Source organism: Sinocyclocheilus rhinocerous, unplaced genomic scaffold (assembly GCF_001515625.1).
Source record: "Sinocyclocheilus rhinocerous isolate Xijiao unplaced genomic scaffold, SAMN03320098_v1.1 scaffold1893, whole genome shotgun sequence".
In the NCBI taxonomy this organism is placed as follows: domain Eukaryota; kingdom Metazoa; phylum Chordata; class Actinopteri; order Cypriniformes; family Cyprinidae; genus Sinocyclocheilus; species Sinocyclocheilus rhinocerous.
Window position 1 is genome coordinate 78753 of NW_015654502.1, and position 23700 is coordinate 102452.

Consider the following 23700-nt stretch of genomic DNA (forward strand, 5'->3'; position numbering starts at 1 on the left):
TGGACCCCCCCCCCCGTCTCTCCCTCTCTCTTGCTTCTCATTTCCACATGCTCTTGTTTTTGTCATGAGGCCACAGTGCACCTAATGTTTCATGGCTATGCTTTCTAGTATTGCCCAACACTGCAGGCTCTGAAAGAGAAACAAACACATGAAGAGGCCAAACTAAAAATATCCGTTCAGGGAAAGCTGCTCTCAAAAACAATTTCAAGAGCTTTAGTATCAACTATCTTTAGTATGTAATATCAATCCAACACTTCTGATGTATGTACCTTTTGATAATGTAACCTGCTGGCTTTCTGAGTATTGTTTATTGGCCCCTGTCTGTGTGACCTGAGAGAGTGTTTGCAGCTAGAGTTTGGCACAAACAGGCCCTCAACACCAGAGCCAGTCACACTTAGTACAAACTGATGCAATTTGCTCTTCGTGCATGCTCATATATCCAAGTTCTTAGATTTCCTGTAGATTAAACAGTAAAGCATGATGCTAGCAAGGTCATGGGTTCAGTTCCCAGGGAATGAATGAACTGTATGCAATGTTAATAGCTTTGGATAAGAGCATTTCCTAAATGCATGTAAATGGAAAACGTTACTTGAAATAAAATATTTTAAAAAATTCACAACTTGCTCCAGAAAAAAAAAATTAATTGCCTTGTGACTAAAAATTATTTACAAGACAACATTTCTCATTTTTATTTGGTTTAACTTGATATACTAAAATAACTAAACTTGAAATAATCTATAAAAACTCTAGACACTTAAAAAATGAATAAAAATTACAAAAAAACATGCAACAAGATGACTAAAACGTCTCGGTTACGTATGGTAACCCTCGTTCCCTGAAGGAGGGAACGGAGACGTCACGTCAGATGACCGACGAATTGGGATCTCGCTTAGAGAGACCAATCTACTTCGAGTGTAAACTAAACGAGCCAATGCACATTGGCATGCGATTATTGCATCCAGCTGCTGCTGATCACAGCGTGAGTATAAGTAGGCAGCAGATGCAGCGCATATTCAGGTTTTCGCTGAGGAGCCGAGCCGGTGACCCGGCCGCTCAGCGGTGGTACAGGAGCTGTGGCGACGGGACGTGACGTCTCCGTTCCCTCCTTCAGGGAACGAGGGTTACCATACGTAACCAAGACAATCGAAACCAGGTGCGGGTGTTTTTATATCACTGTATTTCTGAAGGAAACCGACTGTCTTCAGAAAATTTTGGATGTCATTTTCATTTCCTCTTGCATGTAATGTCTGATAAAGCAGCGTTTGTGAGCGGAGCGCTGCTTTGTGAACAGCTGTTACCGGGGAAACCTCTATTTCTCCCGCTCTAAGCGCCACCTTCTGGCAGAGAATGAATTTGCATATATATGCCGCCACAAATAGAAGTCTGTGGGCAACACAATCTGCTCTGAAATATTTTATCAGTTAAAAAAATTGCTCTTTTTTTTTTTTTTACTTCTATAGAATAAAACTTGCTTGCAAGCCAGATGCAAAATTTGTCAAATGTTTTTTTAAGCCTTCAATAAAAGGTCCTGATGTTCAGTCAGAGGTTTAAAGATGTTATGCCATGTTAAATGTAGTGTATTTTCTCTGTCCACCCAGTATGCCTAGGGTTATTTCTCTCCCTCCATCAATGTTGTGGAAATTTACTGGCTGCCAATACACACTGACAGTCCCATAATACTGCATCACTTCGTCAGATTCATTGATGTGTGTGTCACTACACCACCCCGTCCTCCTCCTGCAGCCCATGAAATATCCAGTCCTCGAACCTCAACAAGTTTTTTTTTTTCCATATTGATTTTAAAGTTGAGTTTTATTTTCTCTGTTTTTTTTCCTCTTCAAGTACTGCAATGGAGGAGACCTGGCAGACTATTTGCAAGGTAAGCAGCTTGTGAGGTAAACACATCATTTGGTCAGGAGTCTCAAGTTAAAAGCGCATTTTAGGGAAGTCCGCCTATAAATGGGTTTCTTTGCATATTAAATAGGGATAGGAGACAGTTTCTTTCTCAGTGAGCCAGAGTTGAAGTATTTGTCTCCAGGGTTCAATCTTAAAGCGCACTTCCCTCCAACACTCTCAGAGAGCCACTACTGTCTCCATTATCATATATATTTAAAGCTTTGCCCACATACTCATTGTGAATAAACTGTGAAGTTTGGTGTTTACGAACAGTCTTCGTTCTGCCAAAGGAATCTGATTGGTCTATAAACCATGTTTTCACTGAATGTGTGACACAGAGGGCATAATAGAGATGACTCGGGTGCCGTTTACTTAGTGCGTGTGATGTTGGCTGGATTGTTACCCCTTGTTATGTTCAGGTGGAGTGTTATCTTTGTTTAACCATGATGGATGACACAGTACAGCACGTCTCGGCCTCTCACACTTCTCCCCCTGTATAATTATGCAACCGTTCCTTAGTTATACAACCTCACCACTACGCCAGTCACTGTGTTTTGGGATCGGTACGAGATTCATTGTGATCATAATTGCTTTGTTTACAGAGCAGATTGGGTGAAGGGAATCCTCTTAACAGCTCAGTGGATTACACCAGTTTTGCTCTAACGGGGGACCTGGAGTGACATCACTCCATGTAAAACCCCTGAGAAGCTTTTGATTTTAACATGACTGTGATGGTCTTGGATTAGCTCAGTGTAGTGGACATTCTTATCTAAAGGGATAGTTCATCCAAAACTAATTCTGATATTATTACTCACCCTCAAAGTGCTCAACAATAAGGATGGCCCGTTGGCCGGGGCAAGAGAGAGAGTGATTCGTGCCAGAACTGTAACTTTGGCCTATTTGGCAAGCACTGTATCTTAATATTTGTGCATTGCAAACTTAAACATTTGGAATTCTGCTTGTCAACCTTTTATCTATCAGTAAGAATGGGTTGAAAACTAATCAGTAATGTTTTGATGTGTATTCCATTTTCCAATTTATTGGAGTTTCCTGTGTGGTTATAATTACTGTATGATTTATAAGTTTTATTGCATATTTTCTTTGTAAAGAAAACTACATTTGATGGAAATTTAAATTTGTGTATGGAAAATGTTTGTATTTTTGTAAATGAATGTCAAAATAAAGGTTAAAAAAAAAAACTAAATTTAAACGAGAACTTTACAATTAAAAATGTAAATATGATATTATTAGTTTAAATACATTAAATATTACATTTATAAGTGTTGTGTTGGGCCACTGGAAATGTTGGCTGGAACTACTGGCCCAGCTGGGTGTGGTGAAAAATCATGGAAATTAATCAAATCTTACAAGGTCAAGACTTTTCAATAGTTCTACAATATTTCTTTGGCTATAAATGACTCGTTGCTATAATTGGCTATAATGAATCGCCTTATCCCTTTAAAGGTGTGGTCACCTTAGCAAAATCTCAGCCGTTTCAGCAGAAAAGATCCATTGCCTGTAGTCAATAGTCTAGTGATGTATGAAGCACAGCTCACACAGAAGTCACTTTCAAACCAAGCTGCTTTCTGTTGCTCATCACAGTGAATTTGTGACCACCTTGCGTGTGCAGTGCAAAAGCTGCATGGGGAAATCTTTCACCCTCACACAAAATTTCCAATCACGTGGATTCCTATTGAAATGACTGGATTTCATCTGAGAAAACTTGCCAAACAACAGTAAATGTGAAAAAAGTTTTGCTCCTCAAAACTAGTGAATCTGAGGTTTCTTGACACTTGAAGCCAACTGGTTTTCAGGAAATGTCCTGTTTAGAAGCATTGTGTGATGTAAGCAGTCATACCATCTGCAAGGGTAAATGAGGTTTTTAATAGAATGTCTTAATGGATTTTATAGCCATGTTACTCAGCAGTACAATGTCTTTGCTCTTCAGCCAAGGGCACTTTGCGAGAGGAGACACTGAGGGTCTTTCTACAGCAGATTGCAGCAGCCATGCGCATTCTCAACAGCAAGGGGATCATTCACAGAGACCTCAAACCTCAGAACATCCTGCTGTCCTACACGGGCCGCAAGAAGTCCAGCATCAACGGCATACGCATCAAGATTGGTAACACTCTCCCCAATTATTTATTGCTAATATTATGTGCTATACAGTATAATATATCTACAGTAAAAGTGAAATGTCTAAAACCAAATTACAAATCTGGGATCCAAAATTGAACTTAAAACTGGAAATAAATATCTTAGGGCGTTTGTAGTCCACCGTATATGTACCCAATCTTTCATACCTAACAGTCTATTTAATACCTTCATACACTTTCCACCCTCTGATCTCTCACACAGCCGGTTCTTTGTTTCCATTGTCTCAGTCTGTGCAGAAGTTACAAGTCGTGACTCTCAGACAGCAGCATGATGCTATTAATAACACCGGTGCTCTCTTTGTTTTACAGCTGACTTTGGTTTTGCAAGATATCTCCAGAGCAACATGATGGCGGCCACATTATGTGGATCTCCAATGTACATGGTCAGTAGCCACTGGCTGAATTCTGTCTCACAGTCTCAGATTTGTGAAATATAGCAGCCACGTGAGACATTGGCAGCATTATGTTCTTATAATCTGTCATCTCCCTCCACAGGCTCCAGAGGTGATCATGTCCCAGAACTATGATGCCAAAGCTGACCTGTGGAGCATTGGGACTGTCATTTATCAGTGCCTTGTGGGAAAGCCGCCTTTCCAGGTGAGGTTCATGACGTTGAAGTTAAAATTCATATAGCTAATGTTCTGATTTGAATACTTACTGTAAGTTTTGATGATGTTTTTACATGTTTTATGTCGTTATGCGACCAGGCTAACAGTCCACAGGACTTGAGGATGTTCTATGAGAAGAACAAGACTTTGGTGCCAAAGTAAGAGCACGGACTAAATTATTTTATTTTATTTTTTCGTTGCATTATGTGTCATAATTCTCAAGACTCTGTAGTAAAACCACAGTTGTCCCATAATGTGATTGGGGTGTTTTAGATAGTGATACCTAAATAACAGCGGTGGCCGATATAATGCTCATGTATACACTACTGTTCAAAAGTTTGGGGTCATTTAAAAATTTTTTTTTAATTATTGTATTTGTAAAGGATGCATTAAATGGATTTAATAAGTCAGTAAAGACTTACAAAAGATTTCTGTTTCAAATAAATGCTGTTCCTGAGTGCTGAAAAAATGCATCTCAGTTTCCACAAAAATAAAGCAGCACAGGCAGTTTCAATATTGATAATAATACGAAATCAGCATATTAGAATGATTTCTGAAGGATCATATGACACTGAAGACTGGAGTAATGATGCTGAAAATTCAGCTTTGCATCACAGGAATAAATTAAATTTTTAAATATATTCAAACAGAAAATAACATTTCACAATATTACTGTATTTTTGATCAAATAAATGCAGCCTTGATGAGCATACGAGACTTATTTTTAAAAACTTTAAAAAATCTAAACAGTACTTTATATACACAAAAAATAGCTGAAATGAAATGAAAAATTTTCATAAATGTACATATTATTTACTCAAAATTCTCTGAAAAATGAAAACAGATTTTTAATTATTTTTGTAATATTTTATTATTAAGCCATTAATCCTGAAATGGCCAGTCACTGGGTGCTATTTACTAAATAACTAATGCTTTCTGTTCACAGCATCCCGCGAGAGACGTCTCCTCAACTGGAAGATCTGCTGCTGGGGCTGCTCCAGAGGAACCAGAAGGATCGGATGGATTTTGGTCAGTGTATTTCTGTTGTTGCAGTGCATTATGAAAGGATTTGCACCTTGTTGTTGTGTTTCCCTTATTGTATACTCTTCCGTCTGCAGACACTTTTTTCAGTCATCCTTTCTTGGAACCGACATCAACTATTAAAAAATGTAAGTAAGAGAGCATTTGATGAGCAAATTTGATGAGTAAGGTGTGGCTCGACACTAAAACAGCTTTTGTTTTACCCAGCATGCCCTGTGCCAGTGCCTACGTGCTCTGGCTTGGTCACAGACAGCACGTGTGGCAGCTCTCCTTCCTGTCGTTACGTCTCTCCGCCGGTAAGCCCCTTACATTGTCAATGCTGAATCCACTGTCACTCCACCACAGGTGTGAGCAGCTTTCTGACTGGGGTGTTGTATGAGATGATTATGGTATTCAGAAGGGTAATGGTACTGACTCAGCTAAAGGTAATCCAGCGTTTACCTTCACCTTTGTGTTACAGTCCCTGCCAGACATGCAGACTCTCCCTGAGGACGTGTTGTCCTCTCCACCTCTCGGCCCTCCCAACTACCTGCAGCTGTCCAAGGAGTCGGGCGGCAGCACCAGCAGCAAGAACTCCTCCTGTGACACTGACGACTTTGTGCTGGTGCCCCATCTCTCTGGAGAACAGTCCTGTGAGTCACATAATGTCACCAAACACATGCCACATGCCTAGGCAGACCACAGCTGACATCTACACTGCTAAAAATCTGTATTATTTTTTGTTTTTCTGTTAAAATATTAAAACATCCTTAAAACAAGGTACACTTATTTGAGAAACAAAAAAAGTGTAATAAGCTGTTTTCATCCATTTTTTTTTACTCTTTTGACCAGCTAATGTAATGTTATGATTCACACTTTTTTTTCTTTCATAAGAAAAGCAATATAATCCTTTTTACATGTGTGGGCATGGTTAATGTAAAATAATTGTAATCCTGAATCTACTTTGATGTTTTATGCTGAAAAAAAAAACGATTGGGTTTAAAAAGCACCTAATTAAATTTATTTTCTTTGAAAACAATTCACAATATTATACACATTTTTTTTTTTAAATAATAATATTTTAATATTAAGTATGATATTTTAAGAATGGTTTAGTATGCTTGCATATTTTACATTTTATAGAGAATATATTAATTTTAATCAATAATTGAATTTTTCTTTAATGTAAGCCCTCATTGAATCTTTTTTTTTTTTATCTAGCAACATATAAAAATATTGAAAAATACATGTAATTCAAGATATATTCTTTTAATTTTGTAAGAGTGTTCAGATATGTTTTCCTGGAAAACATGATTTCAGGGAATACATCTTGAAATTACTTTATTTTCCTTAATAAAATGGCTAATAGTTTAAGCTTATAATTTAGGATAATTTAATTTTAAGCCTTTTTATAAATCTTACAGAATATAAAAATATAGAAACTATTCAAAAATGCATGCAATTCAGTATACAGGATTCTCTCAGTTTTGTAAGACATTAAGTTTAGAAGTATGTTTAGATCTTTTTTACTGGAAGCCAAGACAAAAAATACAGAGTAAGAAAACGAAAATTTGCGGTGTGCCATTTTTACACGTCATAACACACGCACACACACTAAGCACTATATTTGAGCAGCTGCTGGAGCTTGTTTGTGTGTGTTTTTTAGCATATAGAGAGGCGTCAGCTGAGTCAGCGTTACGAAAGCCTTCCAGCGCTGATTACGCTCTCACACTCTGTGATTTGTTGGTGTATGTGAGACTGTGTATTTATGTAGTTCTCACGGCTTTCTTTCATTCTCTTCTCTTCAGATGACCTTCCAATGGGGGCAGTGGGCCGCAGAGCGTCCAGTGAATTCCTTCTCTGTGGAGGGTGAGTGTGACATCGCTCACTTCACTCAAGATACGTGACTGCTTAAAAAGCTCAAACTTTCAACCATGCATGTTTACTTGCATCGAGCTCTGCAAATGTTAGACAAGAATTTTAGTAGGTTGACATTTATTAGTCCAAAGATACACAGTTCACAGTCAAGTCCGACATGCAGACAGAGATATTAACTCTGGGTAAATCAATGGATCATTGCATCATGGAAATATGGAAGTACGGATTAGTACACTGATCCGTTGGCTTTGTAGATGTGATATTTTTGGTGGCTTCCACTCGCAAGCTGTTTAATCATGGAGGTGAAGGCCAGGGTGGATTCACGGTTGTGTGAGTCTGGGTGGTATGTCTGCTGTTATTGCTGGAGAAAGCTGGTGTGGCTAAGTGAGAGGTGAATCACACAGCTGGTGAATGAGTCCTGTGGGAGCAAATGCGTGTGTTTGTGCTTCTGCTCTAAGAATAGACACCCTGCTGTCAACTTCTCCCATCTGCTTCTGTTTCCACCGACCTCAAATTTTGTCCAGAGGTGCAGAATTCAATGTCTACTGGGTGTTTTGTGACTAGACGGTTTGTTTCATGGTGCAGTTATGCAATGGATCTGACATGAATTTTGCCAGGGCTGACAGAGTGACAGTTAAAACATTTGTATGCTGTACATCTTTTGTCTGTTACTCATGTAAAACAGAGGATGTTTTGTTTTTGTGAGAGTCGGTGCACTTCCTTCTGCTCTGTGGCTTTTCTGTTTCCCTCTCTTGTACAAGCAAAACATGCTCCACCTTTTTTGTCTCCATCTCTTTTGTCTATTTATTCTTTTTCACACATACACACTAAAGACCAGAAGGTTGGACACACTTGACTAATTTGCAGAAAATCAAAGTAAACAGTGTTATTAAATTATTAGCGTTTTTAAAGATTAACTTCAAGTGAACGTTAATCTAAATGTAAAAATAGGGGAAATGAATATGATAAATTTGTATTTTATAAAATGTAATATAAAATATATGAATAGATCTCTGTTCAGATTCAGAAGTTTCAGGTCAGTAATATTTTTTAATGTTTTAAAAATGCTCACCAAGGCTGCATTCCTTTGATCGAAAATACAGTAACAACTTTTTTTAAACTATTTTTACTATTTTTTATTATTGTGAAATATTATTACAATTTTAAATAACCATTTTCTACTCAAGAAACATTTCTTATTATCATTGGTGAAAACAGTTGCACTGCTTGGAAACCATGATGCATTTTATGAGGACTATTTGATCAGTAGAAAGTTTAAAAACAACATTTATTTGAAATAGAAATCTTTTGTACATTATAATACATTATAACATGATACATTATACAGTACATTTAAAAACAACATTATAAATGTCTTTAATTCAGCAAGATTAGATTAGGTTGATCAAAAGTAACAGTAAAGTATTAAAAAAAGAAAAAGAAAAATCTTTTAGCCTCGTCAGTTATGTCCTCTTTGTTTTGTTGTGCCATGCTGAACTGACTCTGGGTCAAACAAGGACACAGCCTGGTTAACCATTCACGTGTAGCCCTCACTCACACTCCTCCCTCTCTCATTACATGATCCAGGACTTTGGAGCTCAAACCACAATGTGCAGCTTCCTTTTTTCACTTTTAGCTCCCCTTCCTTCTTATCAGCCATTTGCACCCCCCTCCCCATACATGACCCAGTCATGACATCTGTGAAAAAACATTGTGTTCCTGATAGAATAAGAATAAGCTGTTTTGTTTCCTTTGTCTGAGACTGGTGACGGTAGGTGGACCCAGCATGTGCCACTGCCTGAAAGCACCGCCCATTTCTCCTCCCTCCCCCTTACTGATAGGTCAGGGCTTTGTGTTTACGCTGTAGCTCCGCCCCGTGTGGTTCTGAGCAGAAACAGCTTTTGCTAAACTTATCCGTCAAAGTTAGAAGCGTCTCGCACTTTACATTTAGTGATCGCATGTTGAACAAGACTTAGATCGTAAGGATTTTTTAAAGGTTTTATAACATAAAAGGGTTTGGAAAAGCATTCTGACTGGTTTATTTTATGGGTTTCTCAGGCCACCGCAGCCATCCTCTGGACAGACCCCAATGGTATCACCACGAAGCGAGACCACGCCGATACCTGTACCCACACAGGTGCGAAACTACCAGCGTATCAAACAGAACCTGTCCAGCAGCCCAACCACAACACTTTATGGCTCTCCCAGGTAAGACATTCAACAACAGGAATAAATAACTCTAATGCTAACTGCTTTTAGTAGCATGTTCAAGCCATTATGGTGCAATATAAAGATCAGTGACATGATTGCATCAATTTTGTAAAATCATTTCAGTTGTGTATCTAACTAGAGAGAATTTGCTAAGTGATTCAGTGGATTGTCTTTGGGAACAGGTGGGTTTAGGGTCTTCAGGCAGGTGGCTAGCAGACTCTGGAGATTATGACTGTTGCACAGTCCATTATTAGTCACGCCAGACCTCAGCAGCTGCTTGGCCTACTTCACTCTGACCTGCCCTGTGTCTCAAAAAAGTGATTAAGCTCATCATGGTAGCCTTGCAGTCCGTGTGCTCAGGGCTGAGCTGGTTCACATTATCTCACCCTGTTAGTCAGCTCGGTCACTGTGCTGGTGAAGTAGCCCTGGGCACTGCTTCAGACCTGATTTATGAGTCAAGATTGTCTTCCAGGTGTCATTCACTGAACTATTTAACATTTCTGAACTTATCACAGGTGACATGTGATTCTTGTGTCAATAAGATTATTCATGTGTTGTTTTGGAAGGTAGGAATATTGAGAATCTCACTTTTAGCTAAAGAAAATGCCAGGAACTCCTTCCCTAAGAACTCTACAGACAGAGGATATTCTACAAATTGTGTTTCATATACAGTGGTGTAAAAAGTATCCGGACATTTAAAATATATGAATTCCTTACCATTTAAAAGTTTGGGGTTGGTGTTTTTAAAAAGAAGTCTGGCTGCATTTATTGGATCAAAAATACTGTAAAAACAGTAATATTGTGAAATATTATTACAATTTAGAATCTTTTTAATACATTTAATACAAATATTTTTTTCCATTTGTGGCAAAGCTGAATTTTCAGAATCATTTACTCCAGTCTTCAGTGTCACATGATCCTTCAGAAATCATTCTGATTTGCTGATTTGATGCTTAAGAAACAATGGTGTGCCAAAGAATATTTTTGTGGAAACCTTGATAATTTTTTTCAGGATTCTTTGATGAATAGATATTCGAAAGTAACAGAATTTATTTGAAATACACATCTTTCGTAACAATATAAGTCTTTGCTGTCAGTTTTGATCAATTTAATGCATCCTTGCTGAATAAAAGTATTAATTAAAAAATACTTAATACTGACCCCAAATTTTTTAATAGCACTGTATCATGCTAAATGGCATTTATTTTAAAGAAAGATAATACTGTCTGAAATGAAAATGAAAAGTACACCTGCGGTGTTACTCTGTTGGGACACCAGTGTGAACTTGAGGAGAACTGACATCATACATCCACTAAAATTACATCGAGACCAGATAAATGTGTAATTGCTGGTTAAGAAAAGTGATGTTCATACTGCGGAAATTTTAAGGTTGCCGAATAGCACTGTATCATGCTAAATGGCATTTATTTTAAAGAAAGATAATACTGTTTGAAATGAAAATGAAAAGTACACCTGCGGTGTTACTCTGTTGGGACACCAGTGTGAACTTGAGGAGAACTGACATCATACATCCACTAAAATTACATCGAGACCAGATAAATGTGTAATTGCTGGTTAAGAAAAGTGATGTTCATACTGAGGAAATTTTAAGGTTGTCCAAATACTACAGTATGATTTTTGGTTGTTTTTAATGGTCACAGGTCAGGCACAGTGCGGCGCTCCAACACAAGCCCCATGGGCTTCCCTAAAATGGTGTCTGGGTCACCTAGCCCTGCAGATACAGTTCAAATGGTGGGGCGACGTCTCTCTACAGGCAGTTCCCGGCCCTACTCCCCATCTCCACTGGGTAAGAGTCCCTGCTCTCATTCTTTTTTTAAGTTTACTGGGAAACTGTATTTTCAAAGACTGACACGTTCTGACACTGGTCTGTCTATTTCTGTATTTGTTCCCCAGTGGGCACTATTCCTGAGCAGCTCGGGCACTGCTGCTGCGGACATCCCCAGAGCCACGAGGCACGCAGTCGCAGCTCCTCAGGCGGTGAGTTTATATGTGAGAAATTGACATGATAAAAACACAGCACTACTGTTTCCTCTTCAAAGTGGCACCATTCACATTCTCACAAGCCGTAGCCACAGTCGCTTCCTCCCGGTGGGTCACAGCTTGTCTGCCTTATTTAAGTCTCCATGGTTACAGCTGCTGGTTATGACTGAGAACTCAACAAGCGATCAGGAACAATGCATGTTGTTATAACAACAAACTGTGCGACCTCTGAGCTTTTGTGCAAAACCTCTTAAAATCTATAAACCTTCAAACCTGTGAACTCAATGATCATGTCTAAACAGGAGACGAACTCATGGACCTTGTTGTTTTAGACTTTCAGTTCAATTAAGTTTTATGGTACAGATCTTACATACTGCAGTGCCACCTAGTGGTTGAATAATGAAGCATGTGGTGTGCCATATCAATAATATGTTATGTTAAAGGGATAATTCACCCCACAAAAAAGTTTTGTCATTATTTACTTTCATGTAACACTTTGGTTAATCTTCAAAACACAAATCAAACTCCACTTCTGTGAGTTTGTACTAAATGTGATGTGCTCTATGCATGTGCGTTGATCATTGTTTAGATGTAAATAAAAGCCTGAATTAAATTTGTTCTTCATATAAAGTGATCATATCTCTTCACAAGATTAACAGCTTGATTCATTTTTGGATATTTTAAAGGAATAGTTGACCCAAAAATTTAAATTTGCTAAAAATATAGGCCATTTAAAATGTAGCGAGTTTGTTTTTTCAGTGGAACAGATTTGGAGAAATTTGCCATCAGAATGAGAGTCCAAACAGCTGATAAAAACATCACAGTAATCCACATGACTCTAGTCTATTAATTAACACCTTGTGAAGTGAAAAGCTGTGCATTTGTCTGCAGAGGGTCTATTGGTGAGCAAGTGATGTAATGCTACATTTCTCCAAATCTGTTCTGAAACAATCTTGGATGGCCTGAGGTTAAGTAAATTCAATTTTTGGGTGAACTATTCTTTTAAGGTTTGGTTACCTGGAATTTTATTGGAGGAACAGGACCCTCTTAGGTTTCATTAAAAATATAAAATGTATATTTCAAAGATTAACCAAAGGCTTATGGGTTTGGAACAACATCAGGGTGAGTCAATGAGAATAGAATAGACATTTTTGGGAGAACGATCACTTTTTTGTTTTTTTGTTTTTAAACAAGATGGACACTTTTTATGTTATAGGTTCCCCTGTGCCGTCCTCTCAATTACTGGGTACTCGTCTTCAGAGTGTGCCCACACTGACTGACATTTACCAGAACAAACAGAAACTACACAAGCAGCTGTCTGACCCGGTTCACCCCACCGTCTCAGCCTACCCCACCAGCCACTCCCCTCAGTTTGGTCGCCCCGGCAACCTAGGCACCTCCCCAACCAAGCACCTTGGCTCCTCCCCTCGCACCTCTGACTGGTTAACAAAGTCACCGTTGCCCACCATCATCGGCTCACCCACTAAGGTAAGCTCTAGGAGTTGTCAGGTAAAAAGTGTTTCAAGTCTAGAGCTTTTGGCATTAATAATATAATTTCTGCTCATTTAGGCAACCGCTCCATTCAAAATCCCTAAAACTCAAGCCTCGTGCAACCTTATGGCCCTGGCCTCTCAACAGAGTATGGCCGACAGCCCTGCCCCAGTCAAGACGCTGATGGATGGGCGTGACCTCTGTGCACATCACTGCTCTGCGTATCCCAGCAGCCGACAGTCTGCACCAGAAGCCAGCAAGACTTCCTTTGGCAGGTTGGCAAAAACTTTGTTCAGACAACATCTGATATAAGCAACAAAGTTTTAAAATATTGTATATATAGTAATATACATACACTACTGTTCAAAAGTTTGGAGTCAGCTTTATTTTTATAAACAATTAATACTTGTATTCAGTAAGGATGCATTAAATTGATCAGAAATAAATTCATTTATATTGTTAGAAAATATTTTTGTTTCAAATAAATGCTGTTTTTTAAATTTTGTATCAGTTTCTATAAAAAATATTAAGCACATTTCAACATTCATAATAAATGTTTCTCGACCATCAAATCAGCCTATTAGAATGATTTTTAAAGGATCACGGGACACTGAAGACTGGAGTAATGATGCTGAAAATTCAGCTCTGCCATCACAGGAATAAATGAAAATATATTAAAATAGAAAACAGTTCCATTTAAGAACATTTTGTAGTAATAATAAATTGTAATAATATTTCACAATCGTACTATTTTTACTGCATTTTTTATCAAATAAATAAAGAATTCCTTCAAAAACATTAAAAAATCTTTTTGACCTTAAACTTTTGAACTGTATTGTATAAAAGTATTATATAGCTAATGAATTATGAACATTAATCTTTTGGGGTGTTGCATACATTGTGATAGTTTATTTAATTTTGTTTTTACCTTGACACACAGTCATGAAAATCTGCAGGGGTCCTCTCTGTGATATCTTTTCTTGTTTTAGTTTTTTTAACTATGTTGGTCACACCACATGTGATTTGTCCATTTTTATAATAGATTTATAATATTTTAACAAAATGTATTATTCATATTTTTAGAAGAGTAAAAGAAGATTTCATATTTTCTTCTCAATCATTTAATTCTTTTAATAATTATTATTATATCAGGACAGTTGCCATTTATGACTTTATGCCCCACAAAAGTATCATAAACCAGAAATTAAAAATATGATCATCATATAAGAAATGCACTGATGCCATTGTTTGCAATTTTCCTGTACAGTATATTATAATAAATTAAATAAATTATTATAATCAATTAAAAGATTTGGACAAGAAGTAAGTGCCATGTCATTGACCCCTGTGTTATAAATTCTAATTGAGTTTAATAACAAGCTGAACCTGTTTATTTCCTCAGGTCTGTAAGTGCTGGCAGACTGTCTGAGCAGCCGGTACGGATCACTTTGGGAGGACAGCCGTACCAGGGAAGCACAGACAGCCTCAACACAGAGAGACCCATGGACACAGGTAGCCCCCTTTCCTTATTTTGTTATAGCTTTTTGTAAAGTCCAGTTTTTCATACCAATATTATTTTATTTCTACTAAATATAACCCCATTGACATAATTTGAACTTCTCCTGAAAGCTTCTGTCTTGCATGAAGTGTTCTGATTGGCTGCCAGTGTTTGTATGTGTTTTGTGACCCATCTGGGATCCCTCCCCAGCCCCGGCAGGGACTTGCGGTTTGGCAGCAGGCGGGGCAAGTCCCCGCACCGTTGTGTTCACGGTGGGCTCGCCCCCCAACAGCAGCACCCCACCCACCTGCAGCCATCTCGCCTCCCGCCCGCGCACCACCTCAGGTGAGGGGCCTCATCTCATAAACCTGCCTGTGCCACTGTTTTGAAGACATTCTGATGCATTATGGTCAAGATCTAACAGCAGGTTCACACATACTCCGTTTGCAGTGCGTATGCAGTCCATGTGCTTTCACACAGGATGCGTTTGCAGTCCGCTCCTGATCTGTGGCTGTTTACCACAAACACAGCATTTACTTTAGGAATATATATATATATATATATATATTATAATAGGGATGTAACGATTCACTCAACTCAAGATTCGATACGATTCACAATACTGATTTCACGATTCGATTTTCTCACAATTTTTTTTTTTTTAACAAAATGAGATTTGAGACAAATTATAAATGAAAAGATGTCCTTTTATTATTGCTTGGACAAAATGTTGAACATTTCTTTGTGAAATTGAAATATTAAATTTTAAAACAAACCCCAAATCAAATAAATAAATAACACCTTGGTTACCTCTGTAAACAAAGCAGCGCAGCACTTACGAACACATGCTTCAATATACATTATACATAGGCAAGATGAAAAGAAAATTTCATCTAAACTTTTCTAAAGACAGTCTGTTCATATGAAATTTTAAAACAAACCCCAAATCAAATAAATGAAAAACACAAAGAAAAGACATCTCTTCATATAAACAAACTAAGGCTTTGCCTGTGGTCTTTCCATTCAGTTAGAGGCAAACACTGGATTTTAATCATGATCCAAACAAAGATGCTGCGTACATGCTGCATGAGCAGTTTTTAATCTAAATTAGATTGTAGAATTTCGAAATGTGAAGCAAAAACAGAATGCTCTGACTTTACCTTTGTGAAATTATGCTACATAAAACATTTGAACGCGACAAAAACATCAGACGGGCTGAATGAGATGCAGATTCACTCTCTGACAGCAGGTGGCGCTTATGTAACAGTAGCAATACAGTGTTTCCTTGGTTACCGCTGTAAACAAAGCAGCACAGTGCTTGACCCTATTGATGAACGCTGCTTTAATGTGTATCATACAGAGTCAAGATGAAAAGAAAATATCATCTACATTTTTCTAAAGACAGTCAGTTCCCCTCAGAGATACATTCATATAAACTCCTACCCACAACTGCATGCAGTGTGAACGCTCTAATCCGTTAATATGGGCGCGGAAAAAAATATGCACTGCAAACAGAGTATGTGTGAACCTGGCATAAAGCTAATAGACTCTTAAGACTCTATATAGACTATAGGGCCTTTCGCACCGCTTTTGTTCCAGAACTAAATGTACAGTACTAAAGTACTGGGACGATTTTGTGCGAACTATTTCCCAGTACCATTTAAAGGGTTGCATTCGCACCGAGAGTGTGTACTAAGAAGTGACGTAAGCCGGTCGACATGATTGTGTGTGTCTGTGTGTCTGCAGTAGGCTCCAACAGCTCGGCCGGCTCGCTGTGCTCCACCAGTGGCAAGGTGTACATGGGCTCTCCCCCGGGCATGACCATTGGCAGCTCCCCACCAGGAGCGGAAGCGGCTCCCAGCAGTCTTCGCTATGTCCCTTACGGCACCTCCCCGCCCAGCTTGGATGGATTCATCACATTTGAAGCTCCAGAACTGCCAGAGGAGACACTGATGGAGGTGAGAGAGCTAACGCAGTTGGAACGTATAGAGTAGCTTTTCTTGGGAAACACTAACATGCGTGTTTTTCTGTTTGGCAGCGTGAGCACACAGACACCCTGATGCACCTGCGGATGATGCTGTCCTTTACGGACTGTGTGCTGGAGATCGCTTCTCTATGGGCCGGAGGACCTGATCTGGGTGTGTCTGCCGCCTCTCTCTATCCGCCCCAGGACAGCGTGGTGGTGGATCAGATCAGTCAGCTCAGTAAGGAGTGGGGGTAAGAGCAGTGCGCACAAACACATGATCTTTAACAATGAGAGTTCATAGCATACAGTATATAACGCTTTGGTCATCATCTTACACAGGCAGGTGGAGCAGCTGGTGCTGTACATGAAAGCTGCACAGCTGTTGGCATCCTCACTGCACCTGGCCAAAGCTCAGATCAAATCTGCCAAACTCAATCCATCCTCGGCCGTCAAACAAGGTAAGCTGCTACATTAGATGGCTTTGCTAAAAACAAGCGTGCATGTGTGCTCAGTTTGTTACAGAGTCCCGTATTACGGTTACTTCCCCTGGGCTTTAAAATTATTATTAGGACTTGCCTTGATGTGGTTAAGTCATGAAAATAAATTAAATCCTAAAAGATCGTGGGCATTTTTAGAACGAATATACATTTTTCTACTCAAAAATATTTTATTGGGTAGAAATTGATATTTGTGAGTATAAAAATAATATTTAAAAAACTAGTTACAAATGACTAGGGAAGTCATTTAAATTAATTGGTGCAAATGTGTTAACCCTGAAAATATTCAGTTATTGAAACTTCTGGAGTTATAAAATGTAATCATTTAAATTATTTATATTTATGTCGAGTTATTTTAATGTATTGTGACTTTTTTTCTGTAAATAATGTTTAAAAATTCAACTAAAATTTTACAAACATAATAATTAGAAATTTTGGCATAGGCAATCAAATGAAAAAAAAAAAAATGCTGAAGTACTAAATTTGCTTAAACTAAAATAACTAAAAAGTTAAAGCTAAATAGTTTTGTGATTGTAATTTCCGTAAATAAAGTTTGAAAGTGAGCAGGTTTGTCATTACAGCAGAAGTAGCTGAAATATCTTGGGGGGCCTTCAGCTATTACCCTGGACTCTAAAACGTTAAGAACCACCAATTTAGAGTAAAAGATGAAATTAACGAATAACATGTATCTTGTCTCTGAACTTCAGTGGTGAAGAGTCTGAACGAGCGCTACAAGAGCTGCATTTCCCTGTGCCGCCGCCTCACAGACAAACTCAACCACTTCTTCTCCGACAAGCAGCGATTTGTGGATGAGATCAACAGTGTAACAGCTGAGAAGCTCATTTATAACCATGCTGTAGAGATGGTGAGTGAGGATGGTCATGGCGGCCTCACTTTGAGCTTTGTTGCGTGATTTAATGAGTGGTTAACATTGGTGCCATGTTTGTGTAACAGGTGCAGTTGGCTTCTGGAGTTAATGTAATCATTTAAATTATTTATATTTATGTCGAGTTATTTTAATGTATTGTGACTTTTTTTCTGTAAATAATGTTTAAAAATTCAACTAAAATTTTACAAACATAATAATTAGAAATTTTGGCATAGGCAGGCAAATGAAAAAAAAAAAATGCTGAAGTACTAAATTTGCTTAAACTAAAATAACTAAAAAGTTAAAGCTAAATAGTTTTGTGATTGTAATTTCCGTAAATAAAGTTTGAAAGTGAGCAGGTTTGTCATTACAGCAGAAGTAGCTGAAATATCTTGGGGGGCCTTCAGCTATTACCCTGGACTCTAAAACGTTAAGAACCACCAATTTAGAGTAAAAGATGAAATTAACGAATAACATGTATCTTGTCTCTGAACTTCAGTGGTGAAGAGTCTGAACGAGCGCTACAAGAGCTGCATTTCCCTGTGCCGCCGCCTCACAGACAAACTCAACCACTTCTTCTCCGACAAGCAGCGATTTGTGGATGAGATCAACAGTGTAACAGCTGAGAAGCTCATTTATAACCATGCTGTAGAGATGGTGAGTGAGGATGGTCATGGCGGCCTCACTTTGAGCTTTGTTGCGTGATTTAATGAGTGGTTAACATTGGTGCCATGTTTGTGTAACAGGTGCAGTTGGCTGCACTAGACGAGATGTTTCAGCAGACAGAGGACATCGCATATCGCTACAACAAAGCCTCTATGCTGCTGGAAGGCCTGTCCAAGATCCTCCAGGACCCAGCTGATATAGAAAACGTCACCAAATGTGAGTGAACTTGAATTATTTATTTTTAAAAAAGAAAAAAAAAGGGATTGGAACCTAATGATTTTCATTTCATTATGATTGTTACTTTTGCTGATGTGACCAATGTAGTCCGACTCACTTTTAAATGACTTTTTATCTAAATCAATTTTATGAATTGATATAAAGCTGAAATAAAATGCTTTTCTCTTTGTGTTTCTTTTGTACAGATAAAGCAAGCGTGGACCGGAGGATCTCAGCTTTGTGTTACTGCACCGTTACCCTGTACGAATAAAGAGAGTCATCTTGGCCGGTGCTCTCACTCCAGGGACCATCATCTTCTCAAACCGCAGAGAAGACCAAACAAATCCCTCGTTTTTGTTTTGTAGCAAAGCACTTACAGTTCCTTTTGATTCCTTTCAATCACAAGCAACAGACCAAGTATTACATTTTTTGCAGATTACATTTTGAGAAGGATGTGCACAAGTTCACTACCAAAGATGAAAACTAAACAGAGACTTTATAGTATGAAAAAGATGTTGGACCTGCATTTGGATCCATCTTCTGTTTTTACAAGTCTTTTCCCTTTTTTTTATATGAACTGAAGGGATTTTGGACTGGGAATACTTGGAGGCCCAGCAAATGAACATCAATGCAAATCAGTTCATCTTATTGTTTTATACCGCATTCTATTGCTGATTATTTATTGGTTTTAGAAAGATATGCTAGTGTTATTGATGATGGTTTTGAAAGATGACATGGGGCAGATGTGAAGTCCAAAGTTGGACTCAGTTTCTGGTACCACACACATAAACAGTCACATGGTTAAACGTAGGAGGAATCTGTAGTATTTACAAAATCAGCTTTGAAGCAAATGCACTTTATTGAGGCAGATATGGAAGACGCTTGTCCTAGAACATCCGGCAGAAGGTGGAGATCATGATTCTTCATCCTTCTCCAAGATCAGCGTGAGGCTCTGGTGTCTTCCCATCTCCATATGTGAAATCATTTGAGAATGAGTGTCTGGAAGGCCCGTGAGCTTCAGGTTGGACATTGGCGTCACATAAGAGCCTCGTGGTGAATCATCCATAATGGTCAGAATACTTGAGTAGTTACTTACCTTTTGATTCAGCCGTACTGAAACGTTTTTATGTTCATATTAATACTGTAGCTTTTTTAACCGACGTGCGTGAGCTGTAAATACTTGTACATTCTGCATGCGTGTTTTTATTTTGGAGTGAATGCGAGCGAGCACAGCGTGATTGAAAAAGGTGTATGCTGCCGCCACCATCAACCGCCTCTCAACTTAAGAGCACAAGATTTCCTTGTTTTTAGGGTTTTTTGTTTCTTTGTAGAGGCAACAGACGCTGACAACTTCCTCTGATTCTTCAAGGCCTCACAGAAAGCTCAAGACCTCACTTTGCATGGCAGCTCTTGATTAACGCCCATGAATATCTTGTGTACGATGAAACATTGACTGTGCAGGATGTGGATGTTGCAGGTAAACGGGATAGAACCACTGCCAGGCTCTTCTTTTCCCTGTTCATCCACTGTGTTCATGACAGTGTTTATGTAACTGCACTTCCCAGGTGCTGCAGTGGCCAGTTTCTGGATACTGAAGAACTGAAAGCATGACTTTGAGTAGTCTACTTTCACTTTTATATGTTTTGAACATCTCGCTCCCTCTTTCCTGCACTCTGACTCTGTTTTTATTTTTAAAATGGCCCCTCATGAACCTACAAAGCCTTTACTGTACAGAAAGAGAAGGCTGATCTGCCGCAAAACCATGCATATCTGTAGTTGTAGGACTTCCTTATCCAGGTCTGAGGAGAACTGTGTACAGATGAACTATTAGAGAAGACTAGTACTGAGCACATGTACCTGTGGAACATTAGAATGTATTTGCCCCTAGTTTAGCACCTTTCCTTTCTGAATAAATGCTTACAACCAGCCTATCACAGCCCGACACGACCACGGCCGATGCTGCCTGAAGGCCCTGCTCCCTTGATTTTCAGTGACAAATGTTGATGTTTTAAATGTTTTAATCAATGTGTTTTACCAAGGGCATCTGTGTTGTCTGAAACTGTAGAAATGCAGTTTTTGTTTATTAAACAGATCAATTTTATCCTGTTATTTGAGTCTCAGATTGTGTTTCACAAACGTGTTGCATACTTATACTGCTGTATTTGAAACAAAAGCAGTATTAAAGTGCAACAAAGGTGAGATACAACTAAACAGGCACAAATATAACAGAACAAAGCAATAAGTAGCAGATACCTAAACTAAACCATACTACTAAAGTACCAGATTTGGTTTTGCTGGGCCAAGAAGAGTGGTGAATTATTTTCTGCATTAGGCTTACTTTGTTTACATAGAAGCAGTCAATAATCTGGAATCGGCCATCTTTGAAATGCCTCTCGGGCAGCTATTTCAGTCATGCAACTACAGCTCCTATCTCTTTGAATGGGGAAACATTAAATTCTCTAAAAGGGTTCACCAAGCTTAAGATTAAATTTCATATTTGATATCACCAATGAAATCTTGACAAGAACTGCTTCATAAATGTTGTTTCTTATGCTCAAATAGCGTTAATAAAAGCGTATCTTTAGCCTAGACCAGCCAATGCGCATGTGCAGTACCAGAGCCATAGTTGATCTTAAAGGTGAATTACTAAGCCACTAAATGCATTTACTTCAGATCCTGACCCTACAATTGTGTTGTAATCGAAATAATTGTAAATGTAACAACTTGTATTGCAATATTTGTTGTTACAAATGGAAAGTCAAGGTGTGCAAATGAAGTAAAATTCCCAGTTCCCAAGCTAAATGTGGCATTAATTATAGTAAAGAGTTTTTGTCTGTTTGATTTAACTTTAAAATATAGCTATAAGTTAAAATAAATATATGTTTTATGACTGCTACTTATTGGCAAACAAAAAGGTGAAGTGAAATTTGTTATCAATGAACAAATATTACAATGATCATTTATTTTTCAACTATTCTCATGCAGTACCGAACCGTGACTCCTGAACCTGGGCCCTCCGGGGGGAGAGATAGTAAACTACCAGCATAGCTTACGGGTTTACGGTGTCCTTTTCTAAAAGTTATCTTCGACAGTTCCACATTTAGAAATGCAACAAGACAACAGCACAGCCAGTGTGACAGTTAAAGGTGGGGTAAGCGATTTTTAAAAAAAGGCTTTAGAAAACTGATTCGGGCCAACTAGCAAAACAAACTTGTAGCCAATCAGCAGTATGGGGCGTGTCTACTCATGATGTGGAGGAGAGAGCGTTCAGTGCACAGGACGGACAATTAGTGAGCCGAGCTACAGAAAGATAGAGATGGCGGATAAAAAACAAAAGAGGAAAACATCTGCGGAACAAAAGAAGGCTTAAGGCAATAAGGCAAGAAGTAGGACCGTGTCTGTGCCGCAACAGCTAAAGTCTGTCTAGTACACTGGACGCGACAAAGCGACTTTGTGCGGCGTTATTCAAATCTTCCCACATAGTGAGGTAGAAATGTGTGGGCGTGTTAGAACGAGCCGTTTTAGGTAGGTGTGGCTGACTCAAATTTTATAAAGAATATCTCTTTGGATTTGAGACTTTAGTCTTTGCAACTTTACAGATCTTCTTTATGCACCAAGAGCTTGTAACACTCCAAAGAGAAAGGAAAAATTGAAATCGCATCATATGACCCCTTTAATATAAGGGAGCAATACATCTGCATCCCCACTAGGGGGCCCCCTCTCGCGTTACGCTGGATGTGCTTGCTTTTTCCTCGCGTCGGCTGCCGTTTTCAAACTGGCACAGCGCTTACTTGTGCATTTGCTAATTTAAACATGAGGAGGACTCATCCGTCTGGCAACCAGAAGTCGAAAAAAGCAAGAAGAGGAGGAAAAGTGGAAAAATTACAGCGGTAAATTATGGAGATAAGACTTACTTATTAATTCCAGCTTATTTTCGTTTAATTATTTGCAAGATGATTTACTGGTAAGTTTTAGTCCAATTACTAATAGAGAATGGGAATGTGTCGTCACAGCGGCAATGCATTCTGGGAAATTTGGTCACGGCAGCTGCAGCGGAAACTGGAATATAGTGAATGTAGACTTTGATGATTTAATATTTATATTATTCTACTTAAGATCGCGTTGGAGTGGTTAGGCTCACTTTACATCATTTGCCATAGCCCTTTGCAGGCTGGTGTGAAAAACGTGCTTTTTTCAGTGTTAGAAAGCTGAAAGAGCAGAGGTATTTCCTGCAGACTGCCATAGCCCTTAATTATCAATGTCTGCATGAAATACCTCTGCTTTTGATTAACGCTGTGTTGATATGTTGTTTAAAAATAAATAAATAAATAGGCCCAGACACCAACAGCCTAGGTATGGTAAATTATTTAAATACTTAACTAGTTAACTAGCCTACATTGAATCATAAACATAAAATAATATAAAATGTCTACATTCACTACGGAACTCGGATGAAAGTTAAACTGAAACTCTGTATGGTAAACAAATAAGATGTGGCTTAATAATTGATTTCTGTAGATTTATTATATACAGTGCATTAAAGTCCGCGTGAACCGGAAGTTGCTGCCGACTTTATTTCAGTGTAGTGACGTATTTCCATCTGAAACGGAATATTGAATAGAGGGCATGGTTTTATGTTTGCGCTCCTCCTCTCTGTCTCTCACTCATAGCAATCTAATGGTTGGAGGGGTGTGTTTAAGGATATTCTGCCCAAGCCGTCAAACTGAC

At 38.5% G+C, this 23700-nt stretch overlaps 1 protein-coding gene across 3 annotated transcripts in view; it reads left to right on the forward strand.

The window, feature by feature from the left end:
* LOC107717276 (serine/threonine-protein kinase ULK2-like) overlaps positions 1–19546 on the forward strand; it is a 38158-nt gene extending 18612 nt beyond the window's left edge. Inside the window, exons 5-27 of one of the 3 annotated variants that reach the window (XM_016523961.1) lie at positions 1843–1879; positions 3845–4018; positions 4362–4435; positions 4548–4649; positions 4760–4818; positions 5607–5689; positions 5779–5829; positions 5909–5997; positions 6162–6333; positions 7489–7549; positions 9617–9766; positions 11431–11576; positions 11684–11767; positions 12987–13258; positions 13340–13536; positions 14664–14773; positions 14970–15104; positions 16509–16717; positions 16798–16976; positions 17065–17183; positions 17930–18087; positions 18837–18972; positions 19179–19546. In XM_016523961.1, coding sequence (XP_016379447.1) covers positions 1843–1879; positions 3845–4018; positions 4362–4435; positions 4548–4649; positions 4760–4818; positions 5607–5689; positions 5779–5829; positions 5909–5997; positions 6162–6333; positions 7489–7549; positions 9617–9766; positions 11431–11576; positions 11684–11767; positions 12987–13258; positions 13340–13536; positions 14664–14773; positions 14970–15104; positions 16509–16717; positions 16798–16976; positions 17065–17183; positions 17930–18087; positions 18837–18972; positions 19179–19243 — 2862 coding nt within the window. In that variant the 3' untranslated portion in view covers positions 19244–19546. Of the gene's footprint in view, positions 1–1842; positions 1880–3844; positions 4019–4361; positions 4436–4547; positions 4650–4759; positions 4819–5606; positions 5690–5778; positions 5830–5908; positions 5998–6161; positions 6334–7488; positions 7550–9616; positions 9767–11430; positions 11577–11683; positions 11768–12986; positions 13259–13339; positions 13537–14663; positions 14774–14969; positions 15105–16505; positions 16718–16797; positions 16977–17064; positions 17184–17929; positions 18088–18836; positions 18973–19178 lie in introns of all 3 variants that reach the window. The other 2 variants (XM_016523960.1, XM_016523962.1) reach the window with 2 other exon arrangements.
* The last annotated feature ends 4154 nt before the right edge of the window (positions 19547–23700 follow it).